Source organism: Gekko japonicus, unplaced genomic scaffold (genome assembly GCF_001447785.1).
Source record: "Gekko japonicus isolate JY-2015 unplaced genomic scaffold, Gekko_japonicus_V1.1 scaffold646, whole genome shotgun sequence".
Taxonomy (NCBI): domain Eukaryota; kingdom Metazoa; phylum Chordata; class Lepidosauria; order Squamata; family Gekkonidae; genus Gekko; species Gekko japonicus.
In genome coordinates this window covers 857350-874286 of record NW_015165253.1, presented here as the reverse complement: position 1 = coordinate 874286, position 16937 = coordinate 857350, and the positions used below count along the sequence as shown (strand labels likewise).

Genomic DNA, 16937 nt, shown 5'->3' with positions numbered 1-16937 from the left:
TTTGGGACTTAAAATGGAAGAAGTCAACACGACGAAAAAAACTTTACTCTGGTACTTAATAACAACAGCAAGAATGATTTATGCACAATTTTGGAAAAATGAAAAAGTACCAGAGATCGAAGACTGGATACAAAAAGTTCTGTTCATGGCTGAAATGGATAAAATTACAAAAAAATTACAAAAAAACTGAGTAATAAGGAAGATGACATATTTTTAGAAGAATGGAGTGACTTTAAAAAATATCTGGAAAAGAACTGGGATGTAAAACAAAATTTAATATGTTTAGAACAATATTAGGTTAATTGATGTTATCTGGAAATAGTAGCAATAAGAAAAATGATTTAACTGATGATGTATTACAATGTGGGTGGAAGGGTGGAAGCATTGCGGGAAGCCACAGGAGGAAGGGGAGGTAAGGGGAACGGGGTAAACAAAGGGAAAATGAAAATGAATATTGTTGGATGTTAAGTTCCTATTGAAAAAAAATAAAAAGTTTGTTTACCAAAAAAAAAGAAGAAGAAATGCATAGCACTGGCAGGGCTCTTTTTGTAGCAGGTACTCATTTGCATATTGGGCGACACACCCCTGGTGTGGCCAGTCCTCCGAGAGCTTACAGTAGCTCCTGTAAGAAGAGCTCTGTGGGGCTCTTGGAGGATTGGCTGTATTGGGGGGTGTGGCCTGGTGTGCAGGGGAGTTCCTGCTACAAAAAGAGCCCTGCCGGCTCTCTATGACAGGTAAGGCTTTATGTATAAGTAACTTACAATGCAATCCTAAGAACACTTTCCTGGGCGTAAGCCCCACAGGATTCTTAGTAGACTGGCTTAGAATTACTCCTTGTGTGGAACACCTTCCTGAGCAATAGCTATGAAATTCAGTCTTTCCAAAACTTTTTGCACGCTTTGATATGAAAAATAAGATGGGATTATCTTCAAACCTGCATATTGTCCAACTTCTTGAAAACAATTAAAATGTAAAATGTGAAAAAAAAAGAACGCCATCTTATAACAACTAACTATTTATTATGCAGCACTTTATAAATTATGATTGTTTACTGTTGAACTGTTTTTAGAAGATTTTATGTGATTTTAACTGTACCATATTTACCATTGTAAGCTGCCCTGAGCCTGCTGTAAAGTGGGGAGGGCAGGGTATAAATCAGATAAATTAATAAATACAACCCTCTGTGCTAGAGGGACAAATCTAGGCCAGTGCTTTGCTTGTGAAATTTAGTGCTTTGCTTGTGAAAATCTCAGAACTTAAAGCAGAATAAGAAACCTGCCCATAAAAAGGGTCAGTCTGGAAATAGAACCTATCGTAAGCCAGTGCCAGCTGATGAATCTACTCAAAGGAGGTGGAAATACCGTGTTTCCCCAAAAATAAGACACTGTCTTATATTTATTTTTTCTTAAGAAGACACACTAGGGTTTATACCACAAATGCATAGAAATCCTGCTAGGGCTTATTTTTGGGGTAGGTCTTATTTTCGGGGAAACAGGGTAATAGGCAAAAGGTAAGCAAGGAGGAATGCAGGGATAAAGATACTGTGAGGCAAGGAGAAAGGCAGCCAAGTCTTAAATAAGCAAGATCAGAATTTGGCCAGTCGAAACACCTAGGCCTCCTGCCTGACTTGGAAATATACTAAGCAGGCCAGGTCAGGAAGAAGGAATGGACCACTGTGACTTTAAGAATGTGAGAAGGAGGTAGCAGGAGAGGAACTAGCCAGCCAGAGGTTTTAAAGGATAGTACTACTCTTTCCTCTTCTTTGCCGCAGTCTCAGCTGCCTACAAGTGTCACGAACACAGAGACCAGAGGTCTCTTGTTTGATCTTGATAATGGGTTTTTAAATTAGATTGACATCATGTGAATTTGTTGACATCTATGTTCAGTGAATCAAAGACTCTAGAAATTGTGACTATAGTTGCAGCAAGTTATATTTTTTAACAGCATAGTTATTTTTCTAAAATGACTTTCCCTTCTGATACAAAATTCAAGATACATTCTTGAGATCAAGGTTTAAAATTTAGGATTATATTTAGTACATCACTTTTTTGTGCTGTCTTGTAAATTCCACTGTTTTACATTTTGACTATTTTTTTTCAGAAAATGGAATAATCAAGTCAGATAAAGTATTTGAAGTAATGCTTGCCACAGATCGTTGCCATTATGCAAAATGCAACCCCTATATGGACTCTCCTCAATCAATAGGTATGAGAGCATTTATCTGAAGACTTTTATATATGTTCATGGCATTATGAATTAAAAACACATATGTAAAAGCTTTACCTTGCTGAAGACTTGGAGTATGATCATTACAGCATTATAGGCCTCTGCCACAGGTTCCTCCTGGCAGTCCCCATATCCTCTCCCCTTCTTCCTTCTCTCCTTCCCACTCACCAACCAACCTTTGTTTTTTAGCTCCTTCCCACTTTCTGCTACATTTATTATTTAGCTACTTCATTTAGACTCCAACTTTCTCCATAATGGGAACCCAGAGCATTTTACATCATTCTCCTTTTCCTCCATTTTATCCTCATAGCAACTTTGTGAGATAGATTAGGCTGACAGAAGGTGACTAGCCCCAAGGTCACCCAGCAAGTTTCCATGGCAGAGTGGGAATTTGAACTTGGGTCTCCCACATTTTAATCTAATCACAACACCGCACTGGCTCTCAGCTTTCCCTCCTTCCCTCCCTCAGCAGCCTCTCCCTGAGAAATATCTGGCCCAGTTGCAAAAGTCATGTGGAAGCAAGTCACTCAGGTGAGTTGTGCAACTTGGCTAGGAAGTAGCCACCACACAAGTTGTGTTGATGCTGCTGCAAAGCCTAGGCAAGTTGTATGGCATCTAGTCATCTAGTAGCCACTGCCCCACCTGGGTAAGTTCTGCAGACTGCATGATAGCAAATTACCCATTAGCTGCTGGGCCTGGCCTCCTTCCAGGAGGAAGGGGAGCAGGAGTGGACTAGGAGGCCAAAATATCCCTGGAAAGGGTTTTCCCTTTTATTGACAGTGAAAGTCCTTTAATGCCATCCTAGGATATCAGTTGATATTCAGTGCTCAAAACTTTCTTTCCCTTTACTTCTGCCTGTTACTCTTTGAGACCCAATCTTGCCCTTAGGTTTCTAGGTGACATCTGTGGTTCAGGGTGCTTCATCTGCCATCTGTATTATATAGCTAATCATAGCTCTTGGTGTAGGAATGAAACAGCCATTATCATCCATGCCCTTGTAATATTTAGGATTGACATTAGAACTTTATGTGGAGCTGCACTTTGTCAGGTGTTCAGGTAGTGCAGAATTTGATGGCCCATATTACATAGGCCCCGGTCACATGGCTGGATAACGCCCCGCCGCAATTAAAGCCGCCATAATGTGATCCCACGTGTTGGCGGCACGCCACAGTTCCTTCCTTCCATGCCTGTGCATCAACGAGGGGCCGGAGGGAAAAGACGCGTCCGACGCGATCACACCAAGGGACTCTGGAGGCAGCCTGTGGCAAACCGGTTGCTAGTACCTTCGAGCAGGTAGTTTTTAATTGCGCATTTTCGGCGGTACGCCACAGGTTTGCCACGGGTGCGCTCCACTTCCCAGATGTTTCGGTGTGATCACACCTGGATAATTCGCCATGCAATCATTGCTCTCCCGCGGCAAATCCTCCATGTGAACAGGGCCATAGGTATGTTTTCTAGTAGGTATAAGTCTGTTTTCAGATAATTGCAGTAGCAGTTTGTCAGCTTCTGGATATGATTCTAAGTACTGCTGCTTATCTGTATATCCTTAAATGTTTAGAGGCGTATGGGTTAGGAGTGTGTCTCCCCATCTGATGATTCTGCCACTGAAATTTGAAAGTGGGACTCCCAAAACAAGTTTCATAATTTTTCCTTAAATCAATGGCAGCATGAATTGAGTCCATTTTCTGAAACCCCAGCTCAGACCAGGTGTGATTGTCTGGAAAAATGTTTTTTTAGACATAGCACTACAGAAATTATATCCTGCTCATATTTGTGCTATAGTAAAGTTGCAAATATTTCAGTGTTCGGTAATTCAGATGTGTGTGTTTTTGCCTTATAGGATTCCAAGCAACAATCAGTGCTCCACATATGGTAAGTTTTAAGCATAGCCACTAAATGCCAACTATTTGAATAATTTAGTGTTATTTACTTTAGGGGATATAAAATTTCCACAGTACATGCCTCAGAATTTCAAGAGACTTAAGTCTATATTTCATCTCTATATTTCAGCATTATAAGAGAACTTAAAGTGCACAAGGTAGTTTTGATAACATTTGAATTTTAATACACAATACAGAAACCTGGCATGTTGAAGAGGTAAGGTGCTTTCATACTCAACTTTTCATCTGCTGTTGACACTATTCATTAAGTGTACATTCTAGAGAAACTAGACAGTGTTTCTTGTAAGCCATAGCATTTGCATGTCCTCATGTTTTTTTCAAGGGCTGGTTTATCAGTTTTTAAAAAAAGCTTCAAGAGCAATTGCAGCAAAATACTCAGGATTATAGTCCTAGAGTTGGAAGCCATTTTATAGGCCATCTGTCCCAGCCTTTGTTTAATGCTAGACATAGAAACTCTTCTTCTTTTAAAAAATGAATGTTATTGAATTTTTTTTAAAAGTCCAATTAAAAATTAAGGGAAAAATAGACAAAAGAAAGACAGAAAAGGAAAAAAAGAAAATAAGAAATATACAGGAAAAGCTTTTGATTTTCTCTATGATAAATATTGGTATGATTACAGAGTTCACACTTGTTCTATTGTTATCAAAATAAAACTTCTCATTTTTCTATCATCCTCTTTTCCTCTTAGTCTTCAAAACCATAAGTCATCAGTTCCTTTTTTTCCGTTTCATGCAAAAAGTCAATGAAGGGTTTCCAGTTTGCTATAAATGTGGATAATGTCTTCTCTCCAATCAAGTAAACATCTTCACAAGCCATTCCTCTATTGTAGGCAGTGTTGCACTCCTCCATTTTTGAGCATATAATAGTCTTGCCACTGTTGTCATATATAAAAACAAAATACCATGTCTGTTTTATAGCTCTCTATCCTTTAGTCCCAACAAAGAAACCTCTGGTTTAAATTGTACATTAAAGATTTTTTGTTTTATTTATTTTATTCAATTTGTATCCCGCCCATTCCTGCCAAGGCAGGCTCAGGGGGCTTACATTAAAAGTTAAAATATAATAAAACACAGATTCATTACATACAAACGTGTCATAAAATCCACATACATAACAAGTCACAGATAAATACAGATAAATACAATACCTATAGGCCATGATGTAGCAGATATAACAGAGTATGGCCAGTGGATATTACTGTTGACATTGCAGGCATTTGCTATTGTCATGAAGGGCATTATCCTAATTCAATGTTGTTGGTAGTGGCTCTTAATCAAAGGCCTGGCGAAAAAGCTCCATTTTGCAGGCCCTGTGAAACTGTAAAAGGTCCCGCAGAGCCCTGATGCCATTTGGGAGCTCATTCCACCAGTATGGAGCCGCTACTAAGAACGCCCTAGCCCTATTAGAGGCCAGTCTGGCATATTTTTGCCTAGGGAGGATCAAATGATTTTGTGACCCTAAACTCAGTGCTCTCTGGGGAACATGCGGGGAAAGGCGGTCCCTCAAATAGACAGGCCTCAACTCATATAGGGCTTTAAAGGTCAAAACCAGCACTTTGAAGCAAATCTGGTATGCTATCGGCAGCCAGTGCAATGACTTCAGCACAGGCTGATCTCGTGTAGAGAGGCCCATCAACAGGCTGGCAGCCGCATTTTGCACCAGCTGCAGCTTCCAGATTTGGGACAAGGGCAGCCCCATGTAGCAAGCATTGCAGTAGTCCAATCTCAAGGCGGCCATAGCATGGATCACCGTTGCCAGGCCATTGCGTTCGAGGAAGGGAACCAGCTGCCTAATCAGCCGTAGGTGGTAAAAGACTGCCTTGGCCGTGGCTGCTACCTGGGCCTCCATTGTTAAGGCGGCATCCAGGAGCACTCCCAGACTCCCAACCTTTGGCGCTGGTACCAATGGCGCCCCATCAAAGGCTGGAAGTGGGATCCCTACCCGCAGTCCACTCCGACTCAGGCATAGGACCTCTGTCTTCGTCTGGTTCAGTTTCAGTCGGCTCAGTCTAAGCTAACCCGCCACGGCTTGTAACGCCCAGTCCAGATCTTCCGAGGTCTAGTCGGACTGGCCGCCCAACATCAGATATAGCTGGGTGTCATCCTCATATTGGTAACACCCCAGCCCATGCCTCCGGGCAATCTGGGCAAGAGGGCGCATATAGATGTTGAATAGCATTGGGAAGAGCACCGCCCTTGGGGCACTCCGCAGATCAGTGGGTGCCTTTGGGACAGCTGATCCCTGAGAGCCACCCTTTGTCCCCGACCTTGGAGAAAGGAGATGAGCCATTGCAAGGCAAGCCCCTGAATCCCCATGTCGGCAAGGCGGTGGATCAGTAGCTGATGGTCGACCATGTTGAACACCACTGACAGGTCTAACAGCAACAGCACTGCTGTCCCGCCTCAATCCAGATGCCTCCGGAGGTCGTCTGTGAAGGCGACCAGTGCCGTCTTTGTCCTGTGTCCCAGGCGAAAGCCGGACTGGAAGGGATCTAACATGGAAGTGTCATCCATAAAGCCCTGCAAATGAACTTGTATCCAAAAAGATTTGGGTTTGTTACAAGTCCACCAAAGATGATAAAATGTCCCTACATGCTGGTCACATTTCCAACATTTATTCATAGTATTTTTATACATTCTAGCTAAATTTTCTGGGGACATATACCAGTGATACATTATTTTATAGAAATTCTCTTTTAAGAGCAGGACTCAAAGTAAATTTAAGACTCAATCCACATATTCTTCCATTGTTCCATTTGTATATTGTACCCACATTTTTAGCCCATTTTATCATAGAATCTTCCACTTGCTCTTCTTTTGTCTCAAATTTCAACAGGAGTTTATACAATTTGGCAATAACATAATCATCATTTGTACATAATTCTGTTTCAAATTCAGTCTTCCTTTGTTCAAAGCCCCAATATCTTTTCTCTGTTTTAAACTTTTCTGACAATTCTGCATAGAAAAATCATTGACACATATAGCCTTGGGCTATCAGGTCTTCTCTCGACTTCATTTTATAGTCCCCCTGGGAAAAGTTTATTATGTCCCAGTAAATTAACCACTTTTGCTTAGTTATCATTTCACACCTATAAAATGCTTCCTGTGTTGAGAGCCACAAGGGTGTTTTCTAACACAACCTAGGTTTATATTTATTCCATATTCTCAAAATGGCACATCTAATGTAATGATTTTTAAAATCCACATTAACTATATCATACAACAAATAATCATGCCACCTGAATCTCAAATCATGTCCTTCCAACTCCAAAAGCCTTTGTTCTCAACAACAACCATTTTTTCATCCACATTAAGCAACAAGCAGCAAAATATAGTTTCAAATCAGGTAAACCCAGTCCCCTTTCCTTCCCATCTTGTAATATCTTATATTTAACTCTTGGGTTTTCCCCTGTGATATAAACTTAGAGATATCCTTTTGCCATTGTTTAAATGGTACATCAGTTGTCAAAACTGGTATTGTCTGAAACAAAACATCCTAGGTAAAACATCATAATCACAGATAACCTCTCCAACAAGGAAAGTTGCCATTTATCCCATCTTGACATTGAGACAGTGAGTGAACTCGAGGCTCCATGCACATCTTCTAGTCAGGTTTTGGATTATTTCAGTCCACTCAGCCTAGAGGAAGTTGACAAATTGCTCTCAACTGTGAGCCCAACCACGTGCAGCCTTGACCCGTGCCGTTCGTGGCTAATTGAAGCCAGCCACAAAGGGTTTCAAGGTGCCGTAAGGGCGATTATTAATAAGTCCCTCTCCAAGGGTCTGTTCCCTGGGGCACTCTAGGAAGTGATGGTCTGCCCTCTCTTAAAAAAAACATCCCTGGACCCGGCTGAATTGGCAAACTATTGGCCAGTCTCCAATTTGACTTATTTGGGCAAAATAATCGAGAGGGCGGTGGTGATAACAGTTGCAGAGCTTTATGGATGACACTTCCATGTTAGACCCCTTCCAGTCCAGTTTTCGCCCAGGCCATGGGATGGAGACGGCACTGGTCACTCTCATGGACAACCTCCAGAGGCATCTGGATTGGGGCAGGTTGGTGGTGCTGTTGCTGTTGGACCTGTCAGCAGCAATGTTCCCTCTAAGCTGTGGAGTTTTGTGAGCAAAAATTCTACTTTGTGAGTGACTGGCATTAATGTTGTGAGCAAGCGATTTGGCTGCTGCATAAGTTAGTTTGCTCTGGAGCCATCCTTCCTAAGCTAAGACAAAAATCTGTGAGCCAGAGGCTAAAAACCTGTGAGCTAGCTCACACCAACTCATCTTAGAGGGAACACTGGTCAGCAGCATTTAACATAGTCGGCATCAGCTCCTGATCCACTGCCTCGCCAACACTGGGATTCAGGGGCTTGCCTTGCAGTAGCTTGTCTCCTTTCTCCAAGGTTGGGGACAAAGGGTGGCATTAGGGGATCAGCTGTCCTGAAGGCACCCGCTGACCTGCGGAGTGCCCCCGGGGCGCCCCCTTGCCTAGATTGGCCAGAGGTATGGGATGGTTTGTCACCAGTATGCGGATGACACCCAGCTATATCTGATGTTGGGCAGCCAGTCCGACTCTATACTGGAAGATCTGGACCTGACGTTACAAGCTGTGGCTGGATGGCTTAGACTGAGCCAATTGAAATTGAATCCGATGAAGACAGAGGTTCTGTGCCTGAGTTGGAGTGGACCGGGGTTAGGGATCCCACTCCTGACCTTTGATGGGGCTCCATTGGTTCCAGCGCTGGAGGTTAGGAGTATGGGAGTGCTCCTGAGTGCCTCCTTAACAATGGAGGCCCAGGTAGCAGCCACAGCTAAGTCATCCTTTTACCATCTTCGGCTGATTAGGCAGTTGGTTCCCTTCCTCGAACACAGTGACTGGCAGAAATTGCTTCTGATGGGTCTTCCCTTGCGGGAACACATCCAGCCTGTGCTGAAAGCATTGCTCTGGCTGCTGATAGCATACCGAATTATCTTCAAGGTGCTGGTTTTAGCCTTTAAAGCCCTATATGGTTAGGGGCCTACACACCTGAGGGACCGCCTTTCCCCACATGTCCCCCAGAGAGCACTGTGTTCAGGGTTCCAAAACCGTTTGACCCTCCCTGGCCCCAAAGATGCCAGGCTGGCCTCAACCAGGGCTAGGTCCTTCTCAGTAGCGGCTCTGTACTGGTGGAATGAGCTCCCGGAAGACATCAGGGCCCTGCGGGATCTTCTACAGTTCTGCAGGGCCTGCAAGACGGAGCTCTTCCACCAGGCCTTTAATTAGGAGCCGCATCTAACAACTGAACGGTGGCAAGGCCCACTCCCCTGGACTACCTCCAGCAGCTCACGTTGTCAGTAGAAATGGAACCGATAAGCTGGAAACCAACTTGGACTATACTCTTCTTTGTCCTTTCCATCATGGTCACTATGATCTCTATGCAGATGTATAACTTCCAGCAATCGCTGCTAGCACTTTATGATTGTGTATAAGGATCTAGGTTTAACCATAATGTTTTTATAATTGATGTTATTTATGTCTTTTTAACTTCTATGTAAGCTGCCCTGAGCCTCCTCCGGTGGGTAGGGCGGGATATAAATTGAAGGAATAAATAAATAAATACATTTTAAAACTTCCTTCCAAGTCTTCACGTAATTATTTTGAAATAGCATACAATTCATGTTTGTCAGCATAATACCCAACTATTTTACCTTCTTTTCAACCTTAAAACCAGTTTTTTCATCCATTATATTTGATCTTCTGTTTTCATATTTTTTGTTAACACTTTTCTTTTCTGTTCATTAATTTTGAAATTTGCTAGTGCACCAAATTCTTTCAGCTTAGCCATCAGTACTTCAATCCCTTTTAATGGTTCTTCCAAAACTAAAACCAAGTCATCTGCAAAAGTTCTTAACTTGTAAATCTCTTTTTAAATCTTTACTCCCCCAGTCCTCTCATCATATCTTATATCTCTATTCAATATTTCAAGGACCAAGATAAACAAAATAGGGGACAGTGGGCAACCTTGTCACATGCCTTTTTGAATCTCACAAGGTTTAGTTAAATCCCCATTGACAATTATTTTAGCTGTCTGTGAAGTATAAATTGATTTCACCCATTTTATGGAATTCTCACCAAAATTCATCTTTTCCAAAACCTTTAACAGAAAAGTCCAGTTCAAATCGTCAAAGGCTTTCTCAGCATCTAGAAAAATCAAAGCTGCTTGTTTGTCATTATGTTTTTCCAAGTATTCCAAAATATCTAATACAGCTCTAACATTATCTTTCAGCTGTCTCTTAGGTAAAAAGCCACATTGATCTCCATGAATAAAAGCCTGCAGAGTTAATTTTAATCTTTCCACTAAAATTGTAATAAACAACTTATTGTCATTATTCAATAACGAAATTGATGTATAATTTAATGTTAGAGTCAAGTCTTGTCATTTGGTATCAGTGTTATATTAGCCTCTTTCCAAGTCTGGCATCTTTTCCCCCTGTCAATTTCAGTCTCCATATCTTCCTCATCAACCTCAAGAAGTTCTGCCAAGGCTTTGATAATTCTTTGTCTTATAACTTCATCAGGAAACTCTGAATATTTATTTACGGTCATCAACCATTAACAGCTATTTACATATAATTACAGCAATTCCAAGTAACGAATCACATTAAATTCCAACGTAGGATGTAAGGTATAATAAATACATAATACCATTTAAACTATACATTAAAATCAATAAAAATTTAAAATTATGCCAGAAGGCGAAAAGAGAAGAGCCCCTATGTATGTATGGTTCTGTTACTTACGATGGAATTTTATCACATAAACACAAAACTTGGGTATTTTCCTGGAGATTCTCATCTATTAAAAGTTTCTCCAGGCAGGCCTTATCCACAAATACTGTTGGTCTATCTAAGAGGGGAGAAATAATGTCCTGTAGTTCTTCATAAAAGGGGCAGTGGAAAAAGACATGTCCGGTGACTCCACTTCACCCATAGTGCAGGGACAAAGTCTTTCCACATATGGGATGAAGAAGAAGGAGAGATTGGATTTATACCCTGCCCTTCACTCGGAGTCTCAGAGCAGCTTACAAACTCCTTTCCCTTTCTCTCCCCATAACAGACACCCTGTGAGGTAGGCAAGGCTGAGAGAGCTCTGAGAGAACTGTTCTTGAGAGAACAGCTCTGACAGAACTATGGCTTGTCCAAGGTCATCCAGCAGCTGCAAGTGGAGGAGTGAGGAATCAAACCCGCTTCTCCCAGATCCACGCACTTAACCACTACACCAAACTGACTCTCCCTACTAGTATCTTTTTATATCTCCCTTCTAGTACTGATGATGGCATAGCCACACATCTGGCCAGGGTAAATGCTCTCCTATAAGAAGGGAATATCTAACTGGCTAAGATATTGGGCCATGGTCATAACATATCTAAGCTTTATGGGAGCCATAAAGTTTGGTGATTTCATTAAATCTTGTTGGCATCTACGTCTTGAATCCTTTGTTTAATAATGCATTTTGCCTGATCAGAAAACTCTGGAATAGCTCTAAGCCTGAAGCAGAATTCTTTCTCTCTTAATTCTAAAAGGGCCTTTCTAACTCTTTTTCGAGCACTTCTGTTTTACTTTTTAAAGTTTCTACTTTATATTGACTTTGTCAACTTCTGTAGAAATTTGTTTTATAGAACAGTCCAGTTTTTAAATCTGTTCTGTCATTTCATTTTTCAGTTTCACAAAATTGTCCTCCATTTTCTTTTCAAATGCATCAAACCTATTACCCATCTGTTCAAATAATTTATGTATCAACTTACGTGTAACTGGTTTTTCAGAAGTTGGATCAAGTGAGCCAATCCTTTTCCTTGTGCCTTGAAACATTGTCACTTTAAATCCTAAAACAAAGCTCTCTATCACTTTAAATCTTGAAGCAAAACTCTCTTTGCCAACTGGTTAGATAAAGAAAGAATACATCTTTGAATGTTCGATATGTTTACATTCCACAGTCTCATAAAGTCTCCATAGTAACACTGCATCACATCTTTGTTATTGAAGAGTCTCCAATTAAATCCAGACTAAACACATTGTCCAGATGCCAGTAGTAAGAAAAAGGTTTTAACTGGCCCCTCTGTCCATTTTTTAAAAACTTTCTTACATTTCTTTCTGTGAATAAGTCTCAAATAATAAATTCCTTAAATCTCTGTTAAACTTTTTTCTGAGACTCTCACCATAAGCTGTTTGTTTCTTTCATAGAAGAAAATCTGTCTTTGTCAGTAATGTTAATTAAATCCTTTGAAGTTAAAAGGATGAGAGTCAGCAGGACTTAATGTCCTCTTATGACTTCACCACAGTTGTGAGCAGTGCTGTTTTCTTTGGTCTCCGGCACTCAGACTCTCAGGCAACCGCACAAGCCTCCACTTCCGCGGTTCACCTTTAGAGGAGCTGCTGACACAAGGACAAATGGTTACTCTCTTGCTCTCTCTTTGATCTAGAGAGACATTCAGCTGGAATTTGCCATCCAGCCAATAACTTCTGTCGTGGTGTGTCTCCATATTTGTGGGGACGCCCTCTTACCAGAAGTCCGAAATAGAAACTCTTCTGATAGTTGGCTGTCACTGTTTGAGAGAGCCCCCACCTGATAATTGGTTCCAGTGTCATACTGCTCTTACCATTAGGAATTTTCTCCTGCATTCTCACTTGAAATCTACCCTTCTGTAACTTAAATCAGTTACATGTGGTCTTACTGTGGAAGAGCAGAGAACAAATTTTTGCCCTCTTCCATGTGGCAGCCCCTTCAATGCTTGACGACGGTTATCATGTTGTAGCTTGAACTTATACCATTTTCGTACTTGGCTTGGAGGCAAGGTTTTTCGACATAGTTAGAGAATGTGTGGAACTCCCTTCAGTATCAGTTTCACCAACACCTTATTATTTTCTTTTTTGAATTAAAGTATTGCTCTGCATTATCAGTGGTGACTCGCAGATTACTTTATGGAACCTGAAAAGCTTATGTGGAGCAAAAAAAAAAAGAGTTGGGGCAAGAGACTGGAGGAAATGTGATATGGGATACATATGAGGAGGAAAAAACTGTTATCTAGTTAAGTCCAGGAAGGAGAAAAAACAAAGTGCTGTTCAGTTAAGGAAGAGCCTGCTGGAAGACAGCTGAGTGACAAGACAACTTTGCAGGGCAGCTGCCTCCTGCTCTTTACAAAGCTCTCAGTTGCTGCACAGTAGCAAATTGTGTGTAGGTTCCAACCATGGAGAATGATCCTCTCACTTCTCTCCTTCTGCTGCAGCTAGCCACCCGACATGTTGTTCCAGGGGGAGCCCCAGGAGCAGCATTTTGATAGACATTAGGGGCTGCAGCAGGAGGGAAGCAAAGAATGTTGCACGGTGGATAGGAATCCGTCCATGTAGCGGATCCGAGGCTTGGTCTTTTTCTTTGTTTTTGGTTTCCTTCTTTCCAAGACAGATGGATAAGGTTAGCAAAGGGAAACCATTTTTTAAATTTAGTGGAAGGGGTTTCTTCTATTCCAGCACAAACTATTTTAAGAAGTTTTAATTATGTTACCTGTTTAATTGTGTAGCAAGAATGAATTCCAAGATGCTGCATTTCACCAGCAAATGAACTGACATGATGGGTAAATCTTGATATTCTTAACAAGGGAAATGGAGGTCCCTGAACTCAAATTTTGAAGATAAGCAAATGGGGCAGGTAGAACCTTGTTTACAATCCAAATTATTTTCTAATTTTATCTTTCCCATTTTGGAAATGTAAGCCTTTACTGAAATTATTTGCTTTTTCTCAAGAGTTTCTCTTTGGTTTGAATTATGTGTTGAAGTCTTCATGGGAAAAAACATATACTGGGCAAATCAAGTGTACCATTTTAAAATCTGTACCTTTTTTCTTTCATAGCATGCGTATGCTCTAGAACTCCTGTATGACCAGTTATATGAAGGTGCCAAAGCCCTTGATGTAGGTTCAGGAAGTGGAATTCTTACTGCCTGCTTTGCACGGATGGTGAGATAATTAGTTGTTACTACTTTGGGGGAATTTTATAAAACTCATTGGGCTGTTGATTTCTGCTTGTACACTCCTCTGCTTTCCTGTTTTGGTTGTCAAACTTAATTTGGATACATTCATACTCTTAATTTGTGCTTATTGAGGGAGAGTAGCGAAAGCTATTAAGCCTGTCCGATAAAGATGAATTTCTTTGTGTATAACTACAAGTTTTCTTTATGAAAAGGAACAGGGGTCATTTCGTAGAAAAAGAGCTGCAGGAGCTACTAGGTTATTGGTATAATAGCTCATTAGCATATGCAACACCCCCTGACATTACCAGAATTGATGTCAGAAGGGGAAGCAAAAGGGGGAGGGTAGGCATCTTCAAAAGCCTCCCCTTCCCCAGCCGGCCGGGGGGGGGGCAAAGAGAGAAGGGGTTTAAAGTATAAACCCCTTCTCATGAGTTGGGTGGCAAAAGGAAGAAAGACGGAAGGAAAGAGAGACAGAGTAGAGAGAAGGAATGAAGGAAGGGAAGAGGGAAGAAAGAGAATGAAAGAAGGAAGGAAAGAGGGAAAAGAGAAGGAAAGAAGGAAGAAAAGAGGAAAAGAAAGAGAAGGAAAGAAGGGAAAGAGGAAAAGAGAGGAAGGGAGAGAAGGAAAGGAGGGAAAGAAAGGGCAAAGAAATGGGGAGAGGGAGGCTCTCCCACCCCCCCAATCAAGCCCCACCCCCACCCCTGCGGATCCCTCACTTACCCGGGGAGGCGATGAGGGGGCTTCTTCAGCACTCCGGTACGGGCCCGGGGAGATGGTGGGGGGGGCTCTTCTGGCCTCCCACGGGCTGCAGTGCTCCAGCGCGGGCCCGGGGAATCAGCCAGGAACGCTCTTCTGGCCTCCCGCGGGCCGCAGCACTCTGGTGCAGGCCCGGGGAAGTGGCGGGGGGACTGTTGGCCTCCTACGGGCCGCAACGCTCCGGCGTGGGCCTGGGAAAATAGCGGGGGCCCTCTTCTGACCTTCCGCGGGCCGCAGCGCTCCGGTGCGGGCCCAGGAAGATGGCAGGGGGGCTCTTCCGGCCTCCCGTGGGCCGCAGCGCTCTAACGCCGAGCTGAGAAACGCGGCAGTGGCGGGAAGGGGGCGGGGCTTGGTCATGTGCCCACCCCTCCTCACTCCCGGAGCGCTGCTCCGGTGCACTCCGGGGCCAACCAACCCCTGGGAAGGAACGTAACTTTATTGGGATGAAAAAAATATTTTTAACTTTAAAAAATATTTCTCGTGGTCAAAAAGCCCCCACCTTTTAATAAGAATAAACACTAATCTTTCTTACATTGTCTCAGACCATTGGTTCATTTAGCCCAGTGCTGTCTGTTCTGGGCAATGGTTGTTCAGATTCTGAGGCAGAGGCCTTTTTTAGTCTTGCTTCCTGAGACCCTTTAACTGGGGGTAGTAGGCACTGAACTTGGGGTGTTTTGCACGCAAAATATGTGCTCCTATGTGTGACCCCCCCATTTCTTTTTGTGAATATTTTTTCATCAGTCTTTTAAAAAGAATTATGCAGATGTCAGGGATAGGAACATTGACTGTTGATATTTCCCTGTATGTTTCTTGACTAGAACGAGTCTGTTATCTTCTCAATAATGTTCTTCAACAAACATTTCTTTAAGAAGGGAGTGTCACTGTATAGTGGTACTTCTAAATCATATCAGATGAACTTTTGGGAGGACCCATGTATTCCAGAATTAAATTGATGAAACTAAAAGAGAGACATATTTACACTGTATTCAGCTTAATTGCCAGAATAAATAAATACACTAAATTAATTTGTGCATTCTGTACTTGTCATTATTAGAGGTTCCAGATCAAAATAATTGAAATGGATGGTAGAGTGACCTGAATATTTTTTTGCTGTTGTGTGTGTCAGCTTTCTCTATTTATGAATTGAGGAATACTATACAAGTACCAACTAATCTGAAAATGATTTATTAAAGGATATAAATAAACAGAGCAACCCTCATAAAACTAGTGCTGTTTTATTACTAACTAGCAGTAAAGCCCGTTGTGAAAGCAATACAACGGGATCTAGAAAGAGGCTCTGGGGCAGTGCTCTGGCTTTGGGCAAACAGTGTCAATTTGCTGTGGTGACCTCAGCAGGGTATAATGACAGAGTCCACTGTTTTCTCCAGAGGAACTGATCTCTGCTACCTGAAGAGCAGTTGTAATTGTGAGTGATCTGTAGCCCTCACCTGGAGATTGGCAGCAATTGTTACCCAGGACAAAATGGCTGGTTTGGAGGGTGTAGTCTATGGCATTCTACCTGTCTGAGGTCCCACCCCTCTGCAAACCCCACCCTCTCCAGGCTCCACCCCTCAAATCCCCAGGAATTTGTCAGCATGTAGTTGGCAACCCCATCTCCTTCCCAGCTAGCCACCAACCTACCATTATCTGCCCCTTTGACTTCAGCTGACTTCTGCCCTCCCTTCTGCAGAGCAGTTGTAATACTGAGTGCTCTCCAGCCCTCACCTGGAGATTGGCAACAATGGTTCCCTATGTGGGACTGACTGGTTTGGAGGGTGGAGTCTATGGCAGTGTACCTGTCTGAGGTCCCACCCCTCCTCAAACCTCACCCTCTTCAGGCTCCATCCCTCAAATCTCCAGGAATTTCCCATCTGGAGTTGGCAACCCTATCAGGACTGGCCCCAATGTGTTTTCTCCCAAAGGCCAAAGTAGGTGACAGGACCAAGCTTAGTTGCCTACCAACAGGCACTGAGGGGAATGTAGGGTTGCCAGCTCTAAGGAGGGAAATACCTGGAGGTTTGGGGGGTGGATTCTGTAGAGGGCAGCATTGGGCAGG

At 42.4% G+C, this 16937-nt stretch overlaps 1 protein-coding gene across 1 annotated transcript in view; it reads left to right on the top strand.

The window, feature by feature from the left end:
* The window catches only part of PCMT1 (protein-L-isoaspartate (D-aspartate) O-methyltransferase), a 67791-nt gene that overhangs the window by 18488 nt on the left and 32366 nt on the right, over positions 1-16937 (top strand). Inside the window, exons 2-4 of the mRNA XM_015410154.1 lie at positions 2101-2205; positions 4067-4098; positions 14007-14111. Coding sequence (XP_015265640.1) covers positions 2101-2205; positions 4067-4098; positions 14007-14111 — 242 coding nt within the window. The remainder of the gene's footprint in view (positions 1-2100; positions 2206-4066; positions 4099-14006; positions 14112-16937) is intronic.